Source organism: Balaenoptera borealis (genome assembly GCF_965194805.1).
Source record: "Balaenoptera borealis genome assembly, chromosome: 12".
In the NCBI taxonomy this organism is placed as follows: Eukaryota; Metazoa; Chordata; class Mammalia; order Artiodactyla; family Balaenopteridae; genus Balaenoptera; species Balaenoptera borealis.
The window spans coordinates 69,225,095-69,246,615 of NC_138869.1; the positions used below are offsets into that span (position 1 = coordinate 69,225,095).

The window sequence follows — 21,521 nt, forward strand, 5'->3', positions numbered from 1 at the left end:
GAGCAACGAGAAGATGATTTATACTTCAGAGGACGAATCAATACGATATACAGCGAAGACATCTTTAATCTTTCACAGGGATTAGGCAAAAGGTACAGCGGCCCCTTTCTACTGGCCGCTCGATTCTGATTTCAATTTGGGCAGCTGGAGCGTGGCTTTCTCTCTCTTTTTCTTTTCATTTGCCTAAAGATGGTTCTCCAAATCAAATTTCATTTAGCAGGCGGGGCGGGAAGACCTAGCTGCCCAGCCAGGGCCCCCGGGGCTGCACACCCTGCCAGGGGGTCTGCGGATGAGGGAGGTCCGGCCAGGTGGGAGGCCAGACCCTCAGCAATGGGAAGGAGTGCAGGGGGCAGGGGCACAGCTGTGCCCCTGCGCTGGGCCCGGGCAGAGCAGCTAGTTCTCTTACTTTTCTAGGGGTCCTTTTAAAAATCTTGAGTAGACTTTCTATTTTCTAACTACTCAATGCCTGATTAGATGCTTGCAGAAAATTCAAACAGTAGCCTTAGCTTCAGCCAAAACGCAATGCCCTGACCTCACCGCAAACCCATGCCTCTCCCACGCTTAACACATCAGCATGTGTCCCTCCAGGCCAAGTGTGTGTGTGTGTGTGTGTGTGTGTGTGTGTGCACACGTGACTGTCATACCCCCATCCCTTGCACAGGACTGGTCCACATGGGTCTCAGTTACTGCAGTGGGAAATGGGCAGAAGACAGAGTGACAAAAATACAAAGCAGTTAAGACCTCTAGTCCTGGAGCCAGCTCGCCTGGATTCAAATCCCTTCTCCACCTCTAACCTGCTCTGTGACCTGATGCCAGTTATTATTTGGTGTCTCTGAGCCTCAGCTTCCTTCCCTGTAAAACGGGGGTACCTGCTTCATCTGGTAGGACAGATTACCCAGAACACCCGGTATAAACAGAGGCTCAGCATGTGCCAGTGGCATAGGGGAGGCTATGTTGAGCACAGGGGGTGGCTTCCAGGTCCCTATGGCAGGGACCAAACACAACTGAACACTAAGATTCTGGACCTCTGTCCCTGCCCCCATCCAGCACTTTTGTCCCCAAATCCAACAGAGGTTGCACCTGAATCAGGAAGGCAGTGGGCTTGTTTGGGGAAGGACTCAAGCCATCAAGGAGGAGAGGAAACTGCAGAGCAGGATGGGTGGAGCCAGTGCAGAGAGGTACCCAAGTCTGAGCAAAGAAAGAAAGGATTTGTGGGCAGTCAGAGGGAGGGGCGGGGGGGCTGGGGTCTGACACTGCCCAGGCTGCCTGCAGGTGGGAGTGGGGTCTGTCCACCCCCTGCTTCCTTCCGCGGGGGCCCAGCTGCTGGAGGCGCAGCCATCAGTCACACTGCCCCACTTCCGCCACCCCACCGCCCTCGCCGCCAGGTTACAAGCACCCGAGCTGCTTCGGCTGTACAATTAAAGGGGCTTGTCTGAGATTTATAGCAGGATTACGCCCGCAGGGTGTTACCAATGCCAGCCTCTGGACACTCTGTGGTCCTTAGGAAAGGCAATTAGAGTCCCGGGGCTCTTCGGGTATAAATATAGAGCCGCCATCCCCCAAGGTCAAGGGCGCCACAGTGAGCTTTTTAGAGACAGGGCCTTGGGAGAGGCCAGGAGAGGAGGCAGAGGGGCCCCGTCTGCGGGGAGGAGGGTCCGCCAGGAGCGGAAGGGCCTCCCTGCTTCCTTCCATGCCCCACGCAGCACGGGAGCCGTCCCTTGGCCCCCACAGCTCTGAATCAGCTTGGCAGGGCTCACCAGTCCAGGTGGAGCCCCCAACCCAGGGGCCTGTCTGCTGCCCCAGACGCCCACACACACACAGTCCCACGCAGGCTGTCCTGCCTCAGTGTGACCATCGGAAAGGACCGGCCAGAAGCCCAGGTCTGGGCCTGCCGTGGAGGTAACCCTTGCTTGCTTAGCCTCTCCTTGCTTGCTGATAACTAGAAGCTTTATCACTTTGAGGATGGCAATTCAGGAATGCAGTGAGCTCGGCGGGCAAGGGGGCCTGTGGTAAGTGGGGAGGAGAGCAAGTCACTTTCCCACCCTTCCCCGAATCCCACCCACAGGGCACCTACTTCCCTGAGGCCGGCACAGCCCCACCGCAGCCCCTGCCCCTCACCACACGGCCCAAGTTTAAGGATTCTGAATTCCCAGTCCCTCAAACAAATCCTTGCTCCAAGAAGCTGCTGGTTGGCCTCTGGCTCCTGGGTCCCTGAGACGTCATTGAACAAGCCCACCTCCATCCCCACCTCCTTCTCCTCCTCTCTGCCTGAGAACAGGGGCTGTTCCATCAGCTCCCATGCTGGGAATATTGTCAGTCCCTCCGTCTGCCCAGCCATGTCCGCAAAATTCATTCACATCCACCCCCAGGCCCCAGCAGTCACCCAGCCACCCGCCCACAAGGCCACAGGCTCAGAGGAGAGACTCAGGCCCATGAGGGGGTGGCCCGGGGCAGGAGAGTCCAAGGCAGAACCCAGGGAGCGGCTCCCAAGCAGTGCTCGGCCACCACGCTGTGACATCCCCCCGGCCCCAAGCACGACCCTGCAGGCGGGCGCCGGACTCACCGTCCTCACGGGACTTCTGGATGAAGGCCTCCACGCCGCTCTCACCGTAGCTGCCCTCTGAGGCTAGCGTGGACACGTAGTTCCACTTGAGGGCACGGACGATGTCCACCATGGCCTGGGCCTGGTACGTGTCCGAGGGCACCACGCGGGAGAAGAAGTCGTAGCGGCTGTTGTCACTCAGGTCAGGGGCTGTGGAGGCGTAGCTGATCTGGGGGATCTGGGGGCGAGAGGGGCCACTGATGGGGGCGGCTGGCACCTCACCCTGCCTGGCCAGCACCAGCCCCTACACCCCAACCTGCCTCCCACCCCATGGCCTTGGGACCCCACCCCCAGCCCTTCCCATGGGCACTGCCTCCTCTCGTCCTGGGGGACACCCCTTGACATGGGCTGAATAGGTCCCAGCCCCACTTGACAGAGGAGGAAACTGAGGCCCAGAGAGGGTGGGCAAATGGTTGGTCAGCCCCGCCCCTGGCTCTACCCAGGGTCCCAATGCCTCCCACCCCCACTCAGCTCCCCTGCTCCCATCTCTCCCCAGGCCTCTCCCGACTCCCAGCAGGAGTGAGGCTGGCATCAGGGTGAGAAGTGAGAGGCATGTCAGCATCAAGCCCTCTAGAAAGTCTCCCAAGCCACCTCACCTGGGTCTTGTGGCCGGTGGTCCCTCAATAACACACACGTACACACCCCAGAGTCATAGGGGATAACGCACATGCATGTACACACATACACGCACGTGCGAACACACACACACACACACCCCACGGGATCCTCTGGGTGCCTCAATTTACATAAAGAGCTGGAACATCCCAGCTGGAGAGAATCCCCAGGTGGCTGAGACGGTTGGCCCAGGGATGGAGTGGGAATTGGGATGGGGTGGGGATGAGGGTGGTGAGAGGGGCCTGAGGGTTTATCTGGTCCACTCCCTGCCCCCAGGCAGCCTTTCTTGTCACCCCCCCAGCAGACCCCATCCCCACAGCTCCCTCTGGGCCCAGGCTCCTTCCTCCTGCCCAGCTCAGAGGGGACAGAGCCCAGGTTCCAATTCCCACAGCCCTCGCCCCACCCCACAGATTGAATCCCAGAAGGTCAGAGAGAGTGGGGCCTCCAGGAAACCCTCTCTCCGCAGCCTGGGACACAGGGCCCACCCCGTGCCACAGCCTCTCAACGGCAGACTCCGGGCCTCCTGGCCCCAGCCCGGCTCCCCCAGTCACAGGGCACCTTCCTGCCCTCACACCTCCCACCTGGCCCCCCAGGCAAAGGTGGGACACAGAGCTCTCAAGCTGCCCTTCCTCCTGTGGTTGACATCCAACATCCCCAAGGGACATGAAAGGGGCCGTGTGGACCCTCCTGAGCCTCCCCCACCTTCCCCCCACCCACATCCCCGGTGCCCTCCTCACAGGGCTCTCGTCTGCTCCCGGCTCCCCAGGACCAGCCAGTGGCCCGTGCTCTCCACCCCCTGCCTTGGTCCACACCGACATGTACCCTTCCTGTGTGCCCTTTACCCTGCTCTCAGTCGTCCACGGTGACAGGGTGAAGGGCTGGGCATACTGATCTGGGCTGATGTCAAATCGAAGATTGATCCCCCTAAGGAATAATTAAGATTCAATCCTGGCAGAAAAAAATTAATGGCCAGAATTTTAGTCCACATGGCAACTGAGGGTGGGAAAATATTCCGGGAGCCAGAGGACTCCAGGAGCCCCCTGCACATGGGTTTGCCCACCTGGCCTCTGCCTAGGGTGTGGCTATCCCCAGGGACAGTGGGGGGATCCACCTTCCACTGGGGTATATACTCAACCTGCTCTGAAACTAAACGGGGCAAAGCTGCTTCCCGGGAGAGAGCCAGGGGCTAGAGGCGGGGTTGGGCAGGACCTTCCACCTTAGACTCTCTGTATGTTTTCCATGTAGAACCACGCAAATACAGCACATGTTTAGAAAGCAAACCTCACTGGAATGTTCCAGAGCACATGCGTCCCTCTGCCTGCCTGAGTCAGCAGTGTCTGAAAACTAGCCCAGTCCTCTCAGCCCTGGAGGACACTTAGCATGAAAGCAGCACCCCCTACAATGCGGACTCTTGTTGGACATTTGATGATTCATTCAAAAAGTATCGCTATTTTTAAGGTCTGATGATGGTATTATAGGTGCGGTTGGCTGGCTGGTTTTTGAGTCCCTATCTCTTAGAGCGCGGTTTCCCCACCTCAGCACTGTTAACGCTTGTGGAGGGGAGTGGGGTGTGATTCTTTGTTGGCGGGCTGTCCTGTGCCTTGTAGGATGTTTAGCCGCACCCTTGTCCCCTACCCACTAGATGCCAGTAGCACACCCCTCCCCCAGTTGTGACAACCAAAAATGTCTCTAGACATTGCCAAATGTCCCCCGGGAGACAAAACTGTCCCCAGTTGAGACCCACCATTTCAGAGATATGTACTAAAATATTTAGGCATGAAGTGATATGATGAGGTCTGGGATTTGCTTCAAAATAATCGCTGTGGGAACACGTGGAAGAAGAAATAACACTGGCCAAGAGCTGCCAACTGTTGACTGGTGTGGACGTGAAGGTACACTGCCCTGTTTGTTGTACTTCTGTGCGTGCCTGAAATGTCTACATTTAACATTTTTGACAGTAAAACAGAACAAAATAAATGTCACCCTTGGGGTCATCCCTCTGAAGAGAAGCGCCCTGAATCTGGAGCTGGCAATGGAGATGCAGGGCCACCACAGCAGGTCCCTGAGAGAAGATGGCCGTGTTTGTTTGTTTGCCAGCTCACCTCTGCCAGCCCTAATCACACACCCAGAAATCCACTCGCCTCCTGATTAGAAGCAGCTTGTCTCCTACTTCTTATGTGTTCTCCCAACACAGGGCCACAGGGCCGGAGTCAAAAGTGCCCGCTCAGAGGAGGGGCAGCAGGTGCAGGGAGGTCTTGGGGCTGGTGGCCGAACGGGCCAGAGAAGCTCACATGAGGCAACTTCTCATCCCTCGGTCCTCCTTCCAAGCCACCTCCCCCCTCCCCTCCCATCCGGGCACTCGGCCTGGGCAGGGACAGCGGATGGACAGCTGGCTGTCCAGGTGCCGGGACTCAGAGCCTCCCCCAGTGAGCTCAGCCTGCGTCGGCCGGCTTCAGACCCAGGCGCCGCCCCAGCCCCCTGCACACCCTCATTCCCATAAAGGGTGGGAGGGCCAAGCATGGGATTCCTGCAGGTGTGTGTGTGTGTCAGCCTGCAGGAGTGCTCAGGGCCTCTGATTTCTGAAGCCCAGGAGGGGCCCCTGCGCTGCCCCCAACCATTCCTGAGATCCTGGAACAGGGACCCTGCCCTGAGATGATGAGGGTTGGGGAGGGGTAGAGCCAGCTTCCTGAACAGGGTCCAGGGGATAAGCCAGCATCCTCTTACACATCGCCTCTGCCAGCTCCTCCTACCCCGCCCCCTGCAGGCTCCCTCCTCAGCTCCAGGCCCTCCTGAGGCGCCCAGGAGGATGGCCTGAAGCAGTGATTTGGGAGTTAAACTGCTCAGGTTCAAATCCCAGGTCTGCCATGCACCGGCTGGGAAACCTGGGGCAGGTTACTTCACCTCTCTGGGCCTCAGTTTCCTCCTCTGCAAAATGGGAATAATTCCAATCCCTTTCTCATAAGGTTGTGAGGGTCACGTGTGGGAACTCACGGGAGGTGCTAGGGGCAGCACCTGGCAGGCAGTCAGCACTCAAGGGTTAGCTCTGATATGGGTTATTATCCCTCCCCCTGCACTTCTTCCTGGCAGCTCTCTCTCTGTTTTTACTCTCTAGGACTGTCCCTGGTGCCTCCCCCTCCCACCCCCAGCTCTCTCTCTGTAGTCACAGAGTTATTGCTTAGTGGGGACACCTCCTGCGGCTGGCAGGTCCCCCCAAGCTCCCCTCCCTCCCATCCCCACCCCAGCCTGGAGTGGAGGGGCAGAGGCAAGGACTGCCTTGGGGACCCCATGGGCAGGGAGATTGTGACAACCTGGCCCTAGTGGGGCTCTGGCATCTCTGCAGCTCTCACTGTCCCTGCAGCCCAGCCGAGAGGGAGGGAGGCGCTGGCTTACATCCTCCTCAGAAAACGTTCCTCTCCTTCACAACAGCCATGCCCATCCTGTCCCACCGCCAGCTCCTCCCTCTCTGCCTCCCTCCTGCTGTCGCCCAACACTTAGAGCACCAAACTGTGTGTTGGGCACTGTTCCAGGTGCTGGGGATGCCACACCTTCCTATTGCGCCCTCATGGGACAAGAGTCAGCAAGAAGTCAGACTCCAGCAGCCCTGACCAACGACGGCTGTCCTACTCTGGGGCCATCTGTCCGCCTGTTTCTCTTTCCTCTCTGCCTGCCTTCCTCTGCCCACAAAGCCCAAGACCTCATCTCCCCACATCCAAATCTTCCTGGTGCATCAAGGCCCAGCTCAAGTGCCACCTCCTCCAAGCAGCCCCCCAGGAGCCTTCATCCTCCAGAGAGCCTGCTCAGACCTCCCGCAGCACCAAGTCGGGCTGCTCCAGGGGCACTGAGCACATCTTCCCCGTCCTCCCAGGTGTTGGGTATTTGGCCGCTTAACAATTCAACAAGCATTCTGAGGCACCCCACGTTGTGCTGGGCAAGGCCACTGGGGAGACACTGAGGGGAACTGGGCTCATTCCACCCCCAAACCCAACACTCACTGCATCTGGGGGACACCCTGGGGAGGAGGCAGGTGGGATGCCCATGAGTGGCACACAGTGTGTCTGCAGCTGGCACCCAGCAGAGCCTCACGCCTACAAAAGTACGAAAGGGGTGAGTGACTGAAGGGGGAAATACATGAATAAACACTCTCTCTCCCTCCCTCTCTTTCTCTCTCTCTGGCTTCTGGAGTGACAAGGAGGTCCCTGCCACATGGGAGACAAAAGCTGCTTCCGGGCTTGAGCAACAATGAAGATGAATGTCAAGCACATGTGTGTTTGTGTGACATGCGCACGTGCGAGCACATGCTGGAGCATATGCCCTGAGCACACAGCACACTCATTGATTTATTCCTCTTACCAATAGTCACCGAGCGCCAACAACCTGCCAGGCACAGCTCTGAGAGCAGGGGTAGGCGGTGGACACTGCCCCGTGGGGCACCCCATGTAGACAGGGGCAGGCGATGGAAAGGCGATGCAGAGCTGGTAGATGGGGATGGGGCCCAGGAGGAAAAAGAAATCAGGAGAGTTCAGGGGACTGTTAGGGAGAAGGCCTAGGGAAGCCCCTCTGGTAGGGTGACATTTGAGTCAAGACCCCAAGGAGGTAAAGGAGGCAGCCCTGGGTATTTGAAGGAGGGCTTTTTAGGCAGAGGGAACACGCGTATGTACGTGTATGCACATGTGTGTAAGCATGTACATGCATGTGTATCTGTGTGTTCCAACCTGAATCTGTTCTGAACCTGCCCCAGGCCTGGCCAGCAGCCCCAAACACCCCCCGGGGCACAGAGACACTGGCTGGGATGAACGTGGTGCCCCAGGTGCCAACAGCTCAGGCTCTGGGTCACTGGCTCCCCAACCAGCAGAATCTGAGGACCCCCTGAGAATGGCCGGTCCCCATCCCACCCCATCCAGAGGAGTGTCGGGGGATAAGCAAGCTGCCCAACATCTCAGAGTGCCCCAAGGGCCCAGTCCCCACAGCCTCTGAAGGCCAGGGCTCTGTCAAGGCCAGGGTTTTGTTCATAGCAGTCAGGGGTGAACCTCCCACCCTGACCTGTGCAAGGCCTGGGGACCCCGGGTCAAGCAGCTGGATGTCCGGGGCCATCACCACGGACACCTAGGGCCACCTGACAGGAACCGCAACGCTCTTCCTGTGAGCGTGAGTGTTTAAAAGCCCCTCCTCCTCCCTCCTCTTCCCTAACCCTTGCCTCAGCACTCTCTGGAGCCAACCTGCCCAGGGCTGTGCCACCCAGCTTTGCCATCCAGCTGTGCCACCTTAGGCAAGCAGGCAGCCTCTCTGGGCCTCAGTTTCCACCCCTATAAAGCAGTCACAGTAACAACAGAGAGGACTGCATTAGTGAGAACACACACAGGGCTGAAAACTGTGCCCAGCACATGGGGACCCTCAGCAAATACTAGATACTATTAGAGAGGGAGGCAAGACTGGGACCGTTGTGCCCATTTTTCAGATGAGGAAACTGAGGCTCGGAGAGATGAAAGTGCCCTCTGAGTATCAGAGCCAGGAGAAATCAGAAACAAGGCACAGACCCAGCTCCCCTGCCTCCCTGTTCACCGTCCCCCAGTCCTGGCCTCAGACCCTGCACACCCTCCCAGCCGACTCTGCTCTTTCTGTTCCACCCACAAGCCAGGCCGGGCAGCCACACATTGAGGCCGGGATCCTGAAGCCCCCTCTGGCCACCAGCCCGACCCAGGCCAGGACCCAGGCAGACCCCAGGACCCCCACCTGCCTGGCGCAGCCCCTCTCACTCGGGGAGCAGAGGACCCTGCATGGGGCCGGTCAGACCCCGGAGTGGCTGCCTGCTCCTTGCCCTTCTGATTCTGGCTGCATGAGGCCTCGACTGCCCAGCTCTCAGCATCGGCTGTTTTCTTTGCAGATAAAAGGCAACCAGGTTTTAGGCACATGAAAGCTGCTCAGGCAGGAATGTACGGTTCAGAGAGCTGGCGAGAGGGCAGAAGGCCAGCTTGCAAAGGCCTGGGGCGCCGTCGTTTCCCACCCGACCCCTCTCATGGCCTGAGCCACACGCCCTCTGCTGCAGAGACGGTGCCCGGGAGGAGCAGAGGTGCTGCCAGCCCACCTCCCTCCCTCCCCGGGGCCTCGGGGACAGGAGGGCATCTCACTGAGAGCCAGGCACACAGTAGGCACCCCCCATACACTTGTGGATCAGCGACCACCTCCTCTCAGCCAGGCGCTGAAGACACGGATTTAAATAACCCATCTTCCGGACTTTCCTGGTGGCGCAGTGGTTAACAATCCGCCTGCCATTGCAGGGGACACGGGTTTGAGCCCTGGTCTGGGAAGATCCCACATGCCGTGGAGCAACTAAGCCCGTGCGCCACAACTACTGAGCCTGAGTGCCTAGAGCACGTGCTCCGCAACAAGAGAAGCCACCTCAATGAGAAGCCTGTGCCCCGCAGAGAAGAGTAGCCCCTGCTCGCCACAACTAGAGAAAGCCCGCATGCAGCAACGAAGACCCAACGCAGCCAAAAATAAGTAAATAAATTTATTTTTAAAAAATAAATAAATAACCCACCTTCAGAGAACCAGCCTGCTGGGGGGGTGGGGGGAGGAGGTCCTCGGAGTGAAATGCCTCCAGGCTGAAGTGCCGGGTTGGGGGCAACAGGGATTCACTGCGGGGAGAGTCAGACTGTGGGTCCTGAGGAGAGAGCAGAGGCTGGCAGGGTGGGTCGAGGGTGTAGAGAGATTGAAGAGGAGAAATGGGGCGGTGCAGAGAGGGGGGTCAGGGGGAGTTCAAGGCAGCTGGGAAGGGCAGTCAGGTGAAGGAATTGGGGTACGGCAGAGGGGGGTACAGTGGGGGGACCCAGCACGCAGAGGGGCACCTGCCCTCAGTCCTGACCCAGCCCGACTCTGAGAGGGACCCCAGGGTTCAAGAGCAGAGAAGCAGGCTTCCAAAGCCTGGAAAGTGGGGGATGCCCTGAGCAGGGGGCTGGGCTGGCGTCTGGGTGGTCTGTGGTCAGCGTGGTCTGTGGAAGGACTGGGATGGGTCCCCGATGGAAGGATGGTCTGCCAGCTGCCCTGGGCCTCATCCCAGCCACACGCTAGGGCCTTTCCCCTCAACAACCACCTTCCCCCCAACCCACTGGGCCATTTGGGGGCCACCGGCCACTTTCCCACAGACCCTGTGGGAATTCAGGCCAGGCCGGTCCAGGGCGACTCACTTCAGGACGCCGTCATTAATCAGATCCCATTACCCTGCGGACACAGCCCAGCCGCCAGCTCCGGACCCCGAGCACCAGGTCACTGGGGGCCGGGCCATGTGCCCTGGCCTGGCCTGGGCCCGCCGACCTCTGCCCCAGCACAGTCCATCAGCCTGCCCAGCCCACCCTGGGCGCCCTGACTAGGCCTTCTGCCCCTCTTGCTGCCCAGGGCACTCGGCCTCCCCGGCTCTGCCCCCTCCCCAGGCCCGGAGATGGGGTGTTCTCCTCTGCCCGAGTCACACAGGCCCCTCAGGCCAGCAGTCGTTCCCCTCCTTGACCGAGAAATGGACATCAGTCTCCAAGGCTGCAAGTGCTATCTTAAAAGACAGTAAAATCTGCCCACAAAGCCATGTGGTCCCTTCGCCTGGGCCGCTCTGTGGCCACCAGCCTCCCCTCCCTCAACAGGCTCCCAGCCCACCCACACACCTCAGAAACTCTGTTGATTCCATCATGAATTCACTCATTCAGTGCTTCCCTGAGCACCTACTAAGCACCTTGCACAATCTTTAGCACTGGGGTAAACACACAGAGACCAATCCCCGCTTTCATGGAGCTGACATTCCAATGGGAGAGATGCCACTAAATGAGCCCGCACGTGACTAACATGGGTGCTGGTCCTTAGAGACACTTCCAGCTCCCTGACTTCCTGGCACCTGGCAAAATCCAACCACCTGCCCCTCATGCTTGGCCGGGGCCACCTGCCATGTTCTGGCCACTGAGCTGGGAGCAGAAAATGCTACCATTTCTAGTCCAGAGCACCTCATTGCCATTGTGAGACCCTACAGGGTACATATTCCCCCTGCTACCGTGACCAGCAATGTTCCAGGCCAGCCTGGTCCCTGAGGAGGTGGGCAGAGCACTCAGCCAAATCCTGTGGACATGTAACATAGCAAGTATTCAGTTTACGTATTTTAAGCCACAGAGATGCGGGGGCTGTTTGTTCTTGCAGCACCTCCTCCTGATGCTGACAGACACAGGGGGCGTAAGCTCTAGCTCCAGGAGAGCAAGGAATGGGTCTTATTTACCTCCACTTCAAGAGCCTGGATGTGTCTGGTTCACACCCATCATAGGCTGGCTTGGGCTGAACTGAATTAAATTCACACACACACACACACACACACACACACACAGATGTAATCATCGTCATCCTGAGAATGAGCATTTATTGAGTGCTTACTGTGTGCCAAGAACTGTGCAAAGTGGTTTTATGTGACTAACACCTTTAAACTTACAATAACTGTATATGAAGTGGGCCCTCTTATTCTCCCCATTTTCCCAAAACTTAGGTACAGAGACATTAAGTAACTTGTGCAAGGGCACACAGCTAGTGATTGAGCTATGATTTGAACCCAGAGGAACGAGCTCCAGAGCCCATTTTACTGCCATGTAAAACCTCAGCCTCCCCCCTTCACAAGTGGGCCTACACATACATGTACACGTACACACACACACACACACACACACACACACACACACAGAATCTGAGAGTGACGGCAGTAGCCTCCAGTGACAAGGAGGGCCGCCCACATCGACTGTGGCCGCAGCGGGGAGAGCCAGCCCTACTATCCCTCTGTGTTCAGCCAGTACCTCCACTCCTGGCTATCACACTATGGGTTGAAATGGTCCATCCATCCCCATCACAAAGGATCGGGCAGGGGTGGGGGCCAGGGGCCCCAGAGGGTTGTGTAAATGGCTCTGCTTTGAGCAACAGCTAATTTCTGAACATAATTATTAATTTCATGCTTATCATATGCAAACCTCTGTCTCCCAGACGAGATGAAATTGATTTAATTAGAAATTCCATCATCAAGCCTTTTGGATCCAAGCTTTTAATTAGGGTCACCAACCCCACCCATGGCTGCCAGAGAGTGGGTTCATGGCCCCTGACTCCCCCCGAGGCCCCAGGCACAGCCAGCATGTGTAGGTCCCTCCACTGCCACCAGGGCCCCGCTGCCCAGGTCAGGGCCCCTCACCAGGACCCTCACCTACCTCCCACCCACAGCATGGCCCCACAGTCACAAGGGGCATCTTTTTCCTGCTGGCATCGTAATGGGGAAATAGTTTGGGAAGAGTTCGTATCATCTTGCAGCTGGAAGGACTGAAATGTTTAAGGTGGCAGAAGACAGGAGAGATAACAGGTCTCCCCTCTTCCTGAGAAACTCACACACCAGCCTTCTTCTGGGACCCCCTGCTGGGTGCTAATAAAATGCCCTTTACAGCTCAGCTTAGGGCCATCTGTCAAAATGATCAACAACACTTGGCATTTTAACAAAGCATTTTCAACACATTACCTCTGACTTCATCTCCAGCTACCATCCTGGCCTCGCTCACGTGGCTCCAGCCACACTGGCCTCCTTGCTGTTCCCTTGAACATGCCAGGCACACTCTGCCTCGGGGCCTTTGCACTGGCTGTTCCCTCTGCCTGACTGCTCTTCCCCCAGGTCTCCCCAGAGACCCATGTGGCTCGCTCTCTCACATCCTTCCCTTCAAGACTACTCAAATACCACCTTCTCAGACCACCCTATTTAATACCAATCCAGCGTCCCTTTCCTGCACCCCATCTCCACCTCCCTTGCTTTGATTTTCCCCATAACAATGATCACTTTCTAACATGCTCTAGATTTACTTGCTTATTTCATTTATTATCCGCCTCCCCCTAAAACATCAGCTCCATGAATCCAGGGGCCTTTTTTTATTCCTCACTGTGTCCTCAGATGCCTGGCACAGCACTTGGCTCAATAAACTCAAGGGCCACTTCATTCCCTCCACACAGCCAGCCTGAGGACAAGCTCAGCAGGGCCCCGAGCACCTTAGACAGGTGAGGAAACCGAGGCTCAGAGCCTTGGGGCCTTGCCAAGGTGACAGAGACGACCGAGTTCTGATTCTCACATGGTCTGACACTTCACCTGGGTAAGTGGAGGGCATTGCTCTGCGGAAGGGGGCCACTCCACAGCAGCGCCCTGCTCACGGAAGATGCTCTGAGGTCTCCCTCCTCCCACCCCAGGGCTCAGCTCATGCACCTCCTGGGGCCCTATCCCCCTGATTTCACAGTGATATCCTAGAAGGCACTCGTTGGGGGGCCATCCCCCACCCACCTATGTCTCTCCCTCCCGGGAACCCACCCAGCCTCTTATCAGGAAAGCAAGGGGACACTTGGATTAATTTCCAGGCCTGCTCTGAATTATGTTTTCCAGGAGAGAACCAGACAGATGCAGGCAACACGCCTTTGAACAAATATTTCCCCAGAAAGTGCTTTATTCAGTACCTTGTCTCACCCTTTTAAACATTATATGTTTTCTTAGGAGCCCAGGAAAAAAGGGGGGTTGCCGATAAGGCACGGAGCCTGGAAAAGAATAGAGGGCGCAGAGTGGAGAGCCTCGCAGGGCTGACAAAGGAGCAGGTTCTGATGCAGGCTCGGGGGAATTACCGCAGATAAGAGCCGGCGGGGGAGCAGGCGGCGTAAGGGCGAGAGGAAACAAGATCCTCAAATCAGCACTTGTCCTATTTCATAAGCAAAATTTAGATCAATAAATTACACTCACTTTTGCAGGTTTTACATGCTGACTCCGTAACCTTGTCAAGAGTAACATGTGGGGGGAGGCCGAGGGACGGAGGAGCCCAGAGTCTGGGGAGGAAGGGTGGGGGCCAGGGGAGCCCCATGGGGCTGCAGTGCCTGCACCCCCTTCTCCTAGAAGGGCCCAAAGCCCAGGTTTCCGGAGGTGAGAAGCAGGCCACCACACCCTCTGCCCACTGCCTCGCTGCAAGACTGCAGGCAAGTCACCGCCCCTGTGAGCCTCAGTCTCCTCATCTGTCCAGTGGGCACAGTGGTGAGAACCAGCCTCTGTCCACAGACATGAAAGCTTGGAAAGAGACACAAACATCCAAGCTGCCAGGAGCCATTATTATGTGTCTGATACAGACTCTCCTGTTGATTCTCACCACACCCTGAGGGAGCGCGAAGGTTTCCTTCGCCCCGATTGACACGAGAGGCTGCAGCTCAGAGCTGAGGCCCATGCCTGGGGTCACCTAGCGTTGGGGCCGGGAGCCACACCCAGGCCCACCTAATGGCCAAGCTGGGCTTTCTCCATGCCATGAGGCTGCCTGTGGGCCAGGGAGCCGGGCAGCACCCGGCACCAGGCCACACCCAAGTGTCCAAGGGGCAGGGGCTCGGGACCAGCCCAGGGGGCTGCCGTACCCCAGGGCGTCGAGGTGAGGGTGCGGCTGAGCAGGGACCGGGCACTCAGAACCGGCCGGGCTGGGGCCGGGCATCCTGAGAGCCGGGTGGGCGGCAGAAGGCAGGAGGCTGCGCAGGTATTAGCAGAATCCAAGCAGGTCCAGGAGCTACCATTTCAGAAGCTCCTTCACCACGCCCAGCACTCCACAGGGATTCTCTCATTTAATCTGCAGACAATAACCCCACAAAGGGAATGCTATTATTACCTTCATTTTGCAGATAAGACAACTGAAGCCCAAGAAAATATGGAAACAAAATCACACAGCAAGTGGCAAGGCAGGATTTGAACCCAGGTCTGACTGACTGCGGCACCTGGGCGCTCTCACCCCTACGCCCCGCCTGGCACATACTCCGTTTTCGTTGCCAGCCTCCTGCCCTCTGCCCACACCATCCCTGCCCCTGGGAAGCAGCCAGGATGGGGAGCCAAGAGTCCTTGCTCCTGGCCTTTCCTCACCACATCTCTTGGACACACACTTCCCGTGTCCGAGGCTCAGTTTCCACATCTGTTCAATGGAGGTTTAATGAGCCCTGGACTCACAAGTAAGGACAGAGGACGGGGCCTCCACGATGTGGGGGTGACATCCAGAAGCCTCTTCCACAGAACCCGCTGAGCCCACCCCCAAGCTGCGGGTGTCGGGGGCGGGGCCGGGACGACCTCAGTGAACGGGGTGCCCCTGGAGCATCTGTAACGGCACTGTCCTGCAGGCCAGCGATGGGGGCGCGGCCAGGCGGGGAGAGATGAACCACGGCGTCTGCCCAGTGTTCTCCCAAGTCAGGTAAATGTGCTGTGCTGCGTGGAATATATGGCTCTGTATTAATATAATATGATATAATGGGATGCACGAACATTATCGAACACACAAGCCGATAAAAGTCATATCACCATCACTCCAGGTAATTTACATCACAGCTCAGCCACAGCCAGGCTGGCAGGGAGGAGGCCCCACTGGAGCGAGGGAGCCTGAGCCCTGGGCTGGACAGGGGAATGGGTGGGCCAAGTGCAGCAATTTAGCCAAGACCACAGGGCAGGCTGACAACTAGCCACCTGCAGAGCTCATCTCTCCCCTGCCCACCCCCCTTTGACCCAGCACTGCCTCCCGGGGCCCTGGGATGGAGCCAGCTGCTGAGAACCCAGCCTGCAGGGGGCACCGCCAACCTCCAGGGGCTTCTCTGATTCCTAGCTGCTCCCACCGCTGTCCTCAGGCACTGGCAGCCCCTGGCGCTGACCCATCTCTCACCAGCACCCTCAGGAAGGGGGCCCCATGCAGGTGTACCTGGGGTGCTGTTCTAACCCAGGGTTCCCTCTTGGGGGACGTTTGCTGTGGAAGCCCCATCTCCATCTGCAAAACAAGGGTTTCTGGGCCCTGGCAAGGGTAGAGGTGATATGGGCCTCTCACCCCATCATGCATTCATTTAAAATATATTTACAGGATTTCTCTGGTGGTGCAGTGGTTAAGAATCTGCCTGCCAATGCAGAGCACATGGGTTCAATCCCTGTCTGGGAAGATCCCACATGCCGCGGAGCAACTAAGCCCGTACGCCTAGAGCCCGTGCTCCACAACAAGAGAAGCCACCACAATGAGAAGCCCGCACACCGCAACGAAGAGAAGTCCCCACTCGCCGCAACTAGAGAAAGCCCGTGCGCAGCAACGAAGACCCAGTGCAGCCAAAAATAAACAAATAAATTTATTAAACAAAAATAAAATATATTTACTGAGCACTCATTCTGTGCCCAGCGCCATGGTAGGCACCGGGGAGACCACAATGAGCAAAAGCAGACAAACCGCTGTTCCCGTGGAGCTGAGTCCCGTGGGAGAGACGGTCTCTAACCAGATACGCACACCAACACATACATAATCACAACCTCTGAGATGGGCTGGGAAGAGGTCGGGGAGTGCAGGGGGGCACCTGTGAGAGCCTGGAATAAGGGCCTGAATCCGGTCAGGGCACCCAAGGAGGGCTCCCTGAGGAGGGGCAGTGAGCTGACACCTGAAGGATGGGTAGGCAATACCCAGGTAAAGAGGGAAGAACAACCCAGATAGAAGGTGAGACAGGTGCAAAGGCCCTGTGGCTGGTTCAAGGAAAGGCAAAAACACAGAGAGGATGGGAGAATATAGCATGAGACATGGTTGTACTGGAAACAGATCCGGGGCAAGATGGGAACCACCAAGTGCATTGGGAAGGCTACTGCACTAGTCCAGGTAAGAGGTGAGGGTGGCCTGGCCCAGGGGTGTGTGTGGAGATAGAGAGAAGTATGACCACCCCCCCAAAAGCCCTCTAGCTCCAAGTGTCTCCCTCTGTGACAAAACTCTCAGTGAGCCCTCCCCTGAACTCTGAGCGCACCCAAGACCAAATGAAGAGCCTGAAGCCAGGAGCCAGGCAAACAAGTTCTCCGGGGTCAGCTGCCCGCTTCTCCTCTGGGCCAAGCCCATTCCTTCAAGATAAGTGGGCTCCTGGGGATTCTCCAGCTGCCCCAGTGACATAGCAGGTTGAGGAGGGGCCAGGGACTCAGCCCAGAGCGGAGGGGAAGCTACCCCACCTCTCACCCCCATTGCCGGCACCTTCTACCGCTCTGAAATCTGGCCAGGGTGGAAAGAGCCTGAATTCTAGTCTGTCACTAACTCATCGTGTGACCTCAAACTAGACCCTCTTCCATCCTGTGCCCCAGGTTTCTCATCTAATAATCATAAAATAACAATCACAGTAATAACTGACATTTACTGAATGCTTACTATGTGCCAGGCTCTGTTCTCAGCATTCATTTATTTCGTCCTCACCAGACACCTGTCATCAAGGTACTAGCATTCCGCCTACTTTACAGGTGAGGAAACCGAGGTCCAGAGAAGTTGAATTACTTGCCCAAAGACATGCATCTGAACTCTCGCTGCTGGGCTCCACCTGCCACCAGGCTCTGCCACCTCTCCGTGGAAGTAAGGATTGACCTGAATCACCTCTGAGACACCCCAGCTCTGTTGTGCTGCCTCTGTGCCTCTCAGCCCAGAAATTCGGCCTCCAGCCTGGAAGGGCCCAGCTCCTCCCAAAGGATGGCAGGTAGGATTTGGGGGGGAATCTCTCCCCAGACCCTTCTGCTTCCTTCCATCTACTGCAGAAACCTGCAGATGTCTGATTCCGTTCAGCGACCACAGCCCACCTGCCCACAGTGTGCCTGGTACTGTGATGGGATGGGGACAGCACGGTCCTGCCCAGTACTGAGGACCTGCTCTATGCTGTTCCCCCAGCAGCCCAGGTAGGATGAGTCCCGGGCACCCACCGAGGTACCAGCTCATGAAGGCAGTGGCCCTGGAACTTCCCTTCTTTCTTCTCCTCCATCCTGAGGGCACCTCCCAGGAAAGCTGCCCGCCATGCTCATCTCAGGTCTGCTCTGGGGTCTGACCTGTGACTGGGCCTTCTAACCTCACTAATTTAATTCTGACAACACCCCTTCCAGGTGGACATTGCTCTCTGCACTTTATGGGCAGGGACCTGGAGACAGGAAAGAAGTCATTGGCCCTCAATCCCTCAACTACTGATGGAAACTCAGGCCCACCAATGCCAGAGCAGGAATCCTTCCATCCTGCTGCCCGGCCTTCCTCCAAGCCCACAGCGAGAGCCACCAGCACATCTGGGGCCTGTCCAGACAATGAGGGGACAGGCAGGACATGCCCACAGACTCCCCCTGCCCCAGCCCACGTGTCTAGTTTCCAGCAACTGGTGATCTGAGCTGACGCTTCACTCTGAGAGGGAAGCCCGGAGCGGATCTTGGCCCCTCCCACCTGGTCCCCCCCGACTCAAGCCCCTGCCCCAGAATCTCCATAAAGCCGGAGAGTTGACAAAGGTCTGCCCGTGAGCCCGGGCCTCAGCAGGTCCCACTGGGGGCAGCCGCTGGGAGCAGTGCCCGGAGAGGGGTCCCGTCTCCCAGCACAGCCAGGCCCAGCAGACAGCGGGCACCTGCAGGGACAATTCAGAAGGGCCCAAAGCCTCCCAAGCATGTCCCCAACACCTGCTGCCTGGCCGACTTCAGCTCTTACCAACCCTCCCCCTACTCACTTCCCTCTGGCCACACTGGCCTCCTTAAACAGCCCCTGAGCCCCAAGCATGGTCCAGCCTCACAGCCTTTGCACGTGCCGTGCCCTCTGCCCGGCTGGCTTCCCCCCGCAGAGCCACAGAGTACATACACCCCTTCACTCATTCATATCTCTGATCAAACATCACCTTCTCAGAGAGGCTGTCACTGAACAGCTCATCTCAAGCAGCCCCACACCCCTCCCTGGCCCCTGACCCATGGCCCTTCTCACTCGACTTGATATAACACATCTCTGCTGGAGGAAGCATCTGGAGGGAGCTGTGCCTCACAGGATTGGCAGCCTCAACAGCCTGTGAGTCACAGGGGCTGGGGCGTCCCGCACCCACCGCCCAGCCTCAGGAGTTAGAGGTCGAGCTGGTGCCCCTCCCCTAGCCCAGGCTTCAGGGCCATCTCTCCTGCCTGGCAGCTCTCCTTCACCCGCCCCTTCCTCCAGCTCAGGCCTGGAGATGAAGACCGCAAGAAGGTCCTTTAGGGCGGGCTGGGGGAGTGGAGGGTCAGGAGGCCACAGGGAACAGCCTCTCTCCAGGGGACCCCTATGTCCCCCAGGCAACACGGAGCCAAGCAGAGACAGGTCCCCCCATGGTCACCCTCAGGGCAGCCAAGGCCTGCCCAGGTGGACACTCCAGGTAATCCAATCTCAGGCTCCAGAGTATCAGCCGATGGGGGCAGGGACCAGGGAGGAGGAAACACGCACACACGGACACAGACGTGGACGCACCTGGCAGCCCTGCCAGGAGCCGGCAGATTCAGTCCACCAAAACCGAAGGACCCACTCACGTGCATGTGCCGAGGGCGTTGTGTGCACACACACACACACACACACACACACACAAGTGCTCGCCCCTGCCCACTCCACATACACCCAGGTACACAGACACGAGAGCACACACTCCACACACAGAATTACATGAGTCACACACAGATACACCTAGAGGCAGATGGTATGCTATGAGCCAGGCATGCACACTAGGTCTACCTGAGTGTACCTGAGACACCCGCCCCCATATTCAGGAGCACAAGCTCACACAAGCAAGCCCTGAGTCCCACACACACATCCTGGACACACAAGCACACATGCTGACAGTGGCTCATGGTGCTAAATATACCTGAATGTGTGTGTGTGTGTGCACGTGCACACACACACACACACACTCCTGTATAATCAGGATGGGCAGGGACAGCATTTACTGTGCATTTTGGGGAGCACAAAAGAATGTTCATAACACCCCCTGAACTGTCACCACCCTGCCCAGCTGCCCATCAAGCAGCTGGAACTCTCAACTGCCCACAGTGAGCGGGAAAGTGCCGATCACTCTCCCCACTTACCACCCGGCAAGGGGCCGTTTTTCTGCAGGGTTGATCCAACCAATAGGAGATCCAGCCTGGCAGGGGCAGAGCTCAAGGTGGGCGAGGGCTGATGAGCCTAGACCGGGTCAGTGGGGGTTGAGGGGACCGAAGGACTGGGCACCACGGGGAGGGGCAGCCCAGAGACTGTGAGCCCGCCTGCCATGCTCGTCCACCTGTCCCGCTCCCTTGGATACCATGGGTTGGGGAGAGGGCTGGAGTTGGCAGGCCTGTCCCTCACTCCAGGCCCCAGCCCACCCAGGTAACTGGCACTGCTGGAGGGAGAGCGCCCTGGCTGGCCAGCACCTCCCCCTGTTCCCTGGGTGTCCAGCACTTCCATGAGGCTGCAGGGACGTGAAGATCCCCAACAAGAAATGGGGGCCTTGCCCAGAGACCCCGAGACAGGGGAGGCCTCATCCCTCACCACAAGTTGTACCTAAATATCTGTAGTGGAAAAGAGGGGCAGGATCGCTCCTGTGAACCAAGCCCCGCTCCAGCCCAGGGAGGAGAGAGCAGTGTCGGTAATTTGTTTTAATAATCCTGCTGAACTGGGAGAAAATTAGCAAATGAGAAACCAGCTCGAAATTAATCAAACTTCCCTGTCCATCCCCCCACCTTCCATCTCAATGAAGGTTATTTATCCAACGCGCAATAGAACACAGAATTAAATTAAACAGGCCCTTTCTTTGAGTCCTCTCCCCCAGCCCCAGGGAGGCAGTGTCTCCCGCTCACAGCTCTATAAGCAGCTCCTGGAGGACCTCAGCAGATCCACGGCTCCCGACAGCAATCAGAGGGGCTTCCCCAGAAGGAGCCCCACAGTGAACGCACTGCCAGTCTGGGTCTCACCGCCAGCTCTCTGCCAAACATATGAGCGGCAGATAACTCAACCACCCTCCCGAGGAGGGACAGAGGGAGGTTCCTGAGGTTGGGCCTGAGCTGATTGGAGGCTGGGGAGTCCCCAGGTTCTCTGTGGGGGAGAGAAAGGCTTGATATGGAAGGTGGGGAGCGTGAGCAGCCCCCCAGATGAGGACAGTCTGGTGCCCCCAGCAGGTTCCAGCTGGAAACACCCTCCTGGCCCCAACCTCTTGGTGGGAAGGGGCCGGAGGGGGCACAGGGTACAGGGGAAGCTGAAGAAGGACCTCCTGTGAGGACAGGACTCAGCCCAGGGCTCAGGCATCAGGGGGTCACGGCATCACCCTCAGGGCAAGGGTGCACCCCACACCCACCACTTCCTTGGGCAGTCTGCCCGGCATGTGCTTCCCTAAATATCTCTTCCCTGCAGCTTTTGAATCCATGCATATTTCAGCCAGGGTCACCACCTAGAGTCACAGGTTCCTAAATCACTACTCTCAGGGCCCCCTTCAACCATTCCCTTCGGTCTGCCCTCTAGCTTTGAAATTTGTAATAATAATGGCCTTC

General features: G+C 57.7%; 1 protein-coding gene across 9 annotated transcripts in view; it reads right to left on the reverse strand.

Moving 5' to 3' along the window:
• The window catches only part of GRM4 (glutamate metabotropic receptor 4), a 112,457-nt gene that overhangs the window by 60,022 nt on the left and 30,914 nt on the right, over positions 1–21,521 (reverse strand). For 7 of the 9 annotated variants that reach the window (XR_014232190.1, XR_014232191.1, XM_082345057.1 and 4 more), the window contains exon 3: positions 2,564–2,780. The exons of 1 other annotated variant lie outside the window; for it this stretch is intronic. Coding sequence is in view for 6 of the 8 variants with exons in the window: in XM_082345057.1 (XP_082201183.1) it covers positions 2,564–2,780 (217 nt within the window). In the remaining 2 variants the exon portion in view is untranslated. Of the gene's footprint in view, positions 1–2,563; positions 2,781–20,834; positions 21,262–21,521 lie in introns of those variants that run through there. One more of the 9 variants, XM_082345062.1, reaches the window with a different exon arrangement.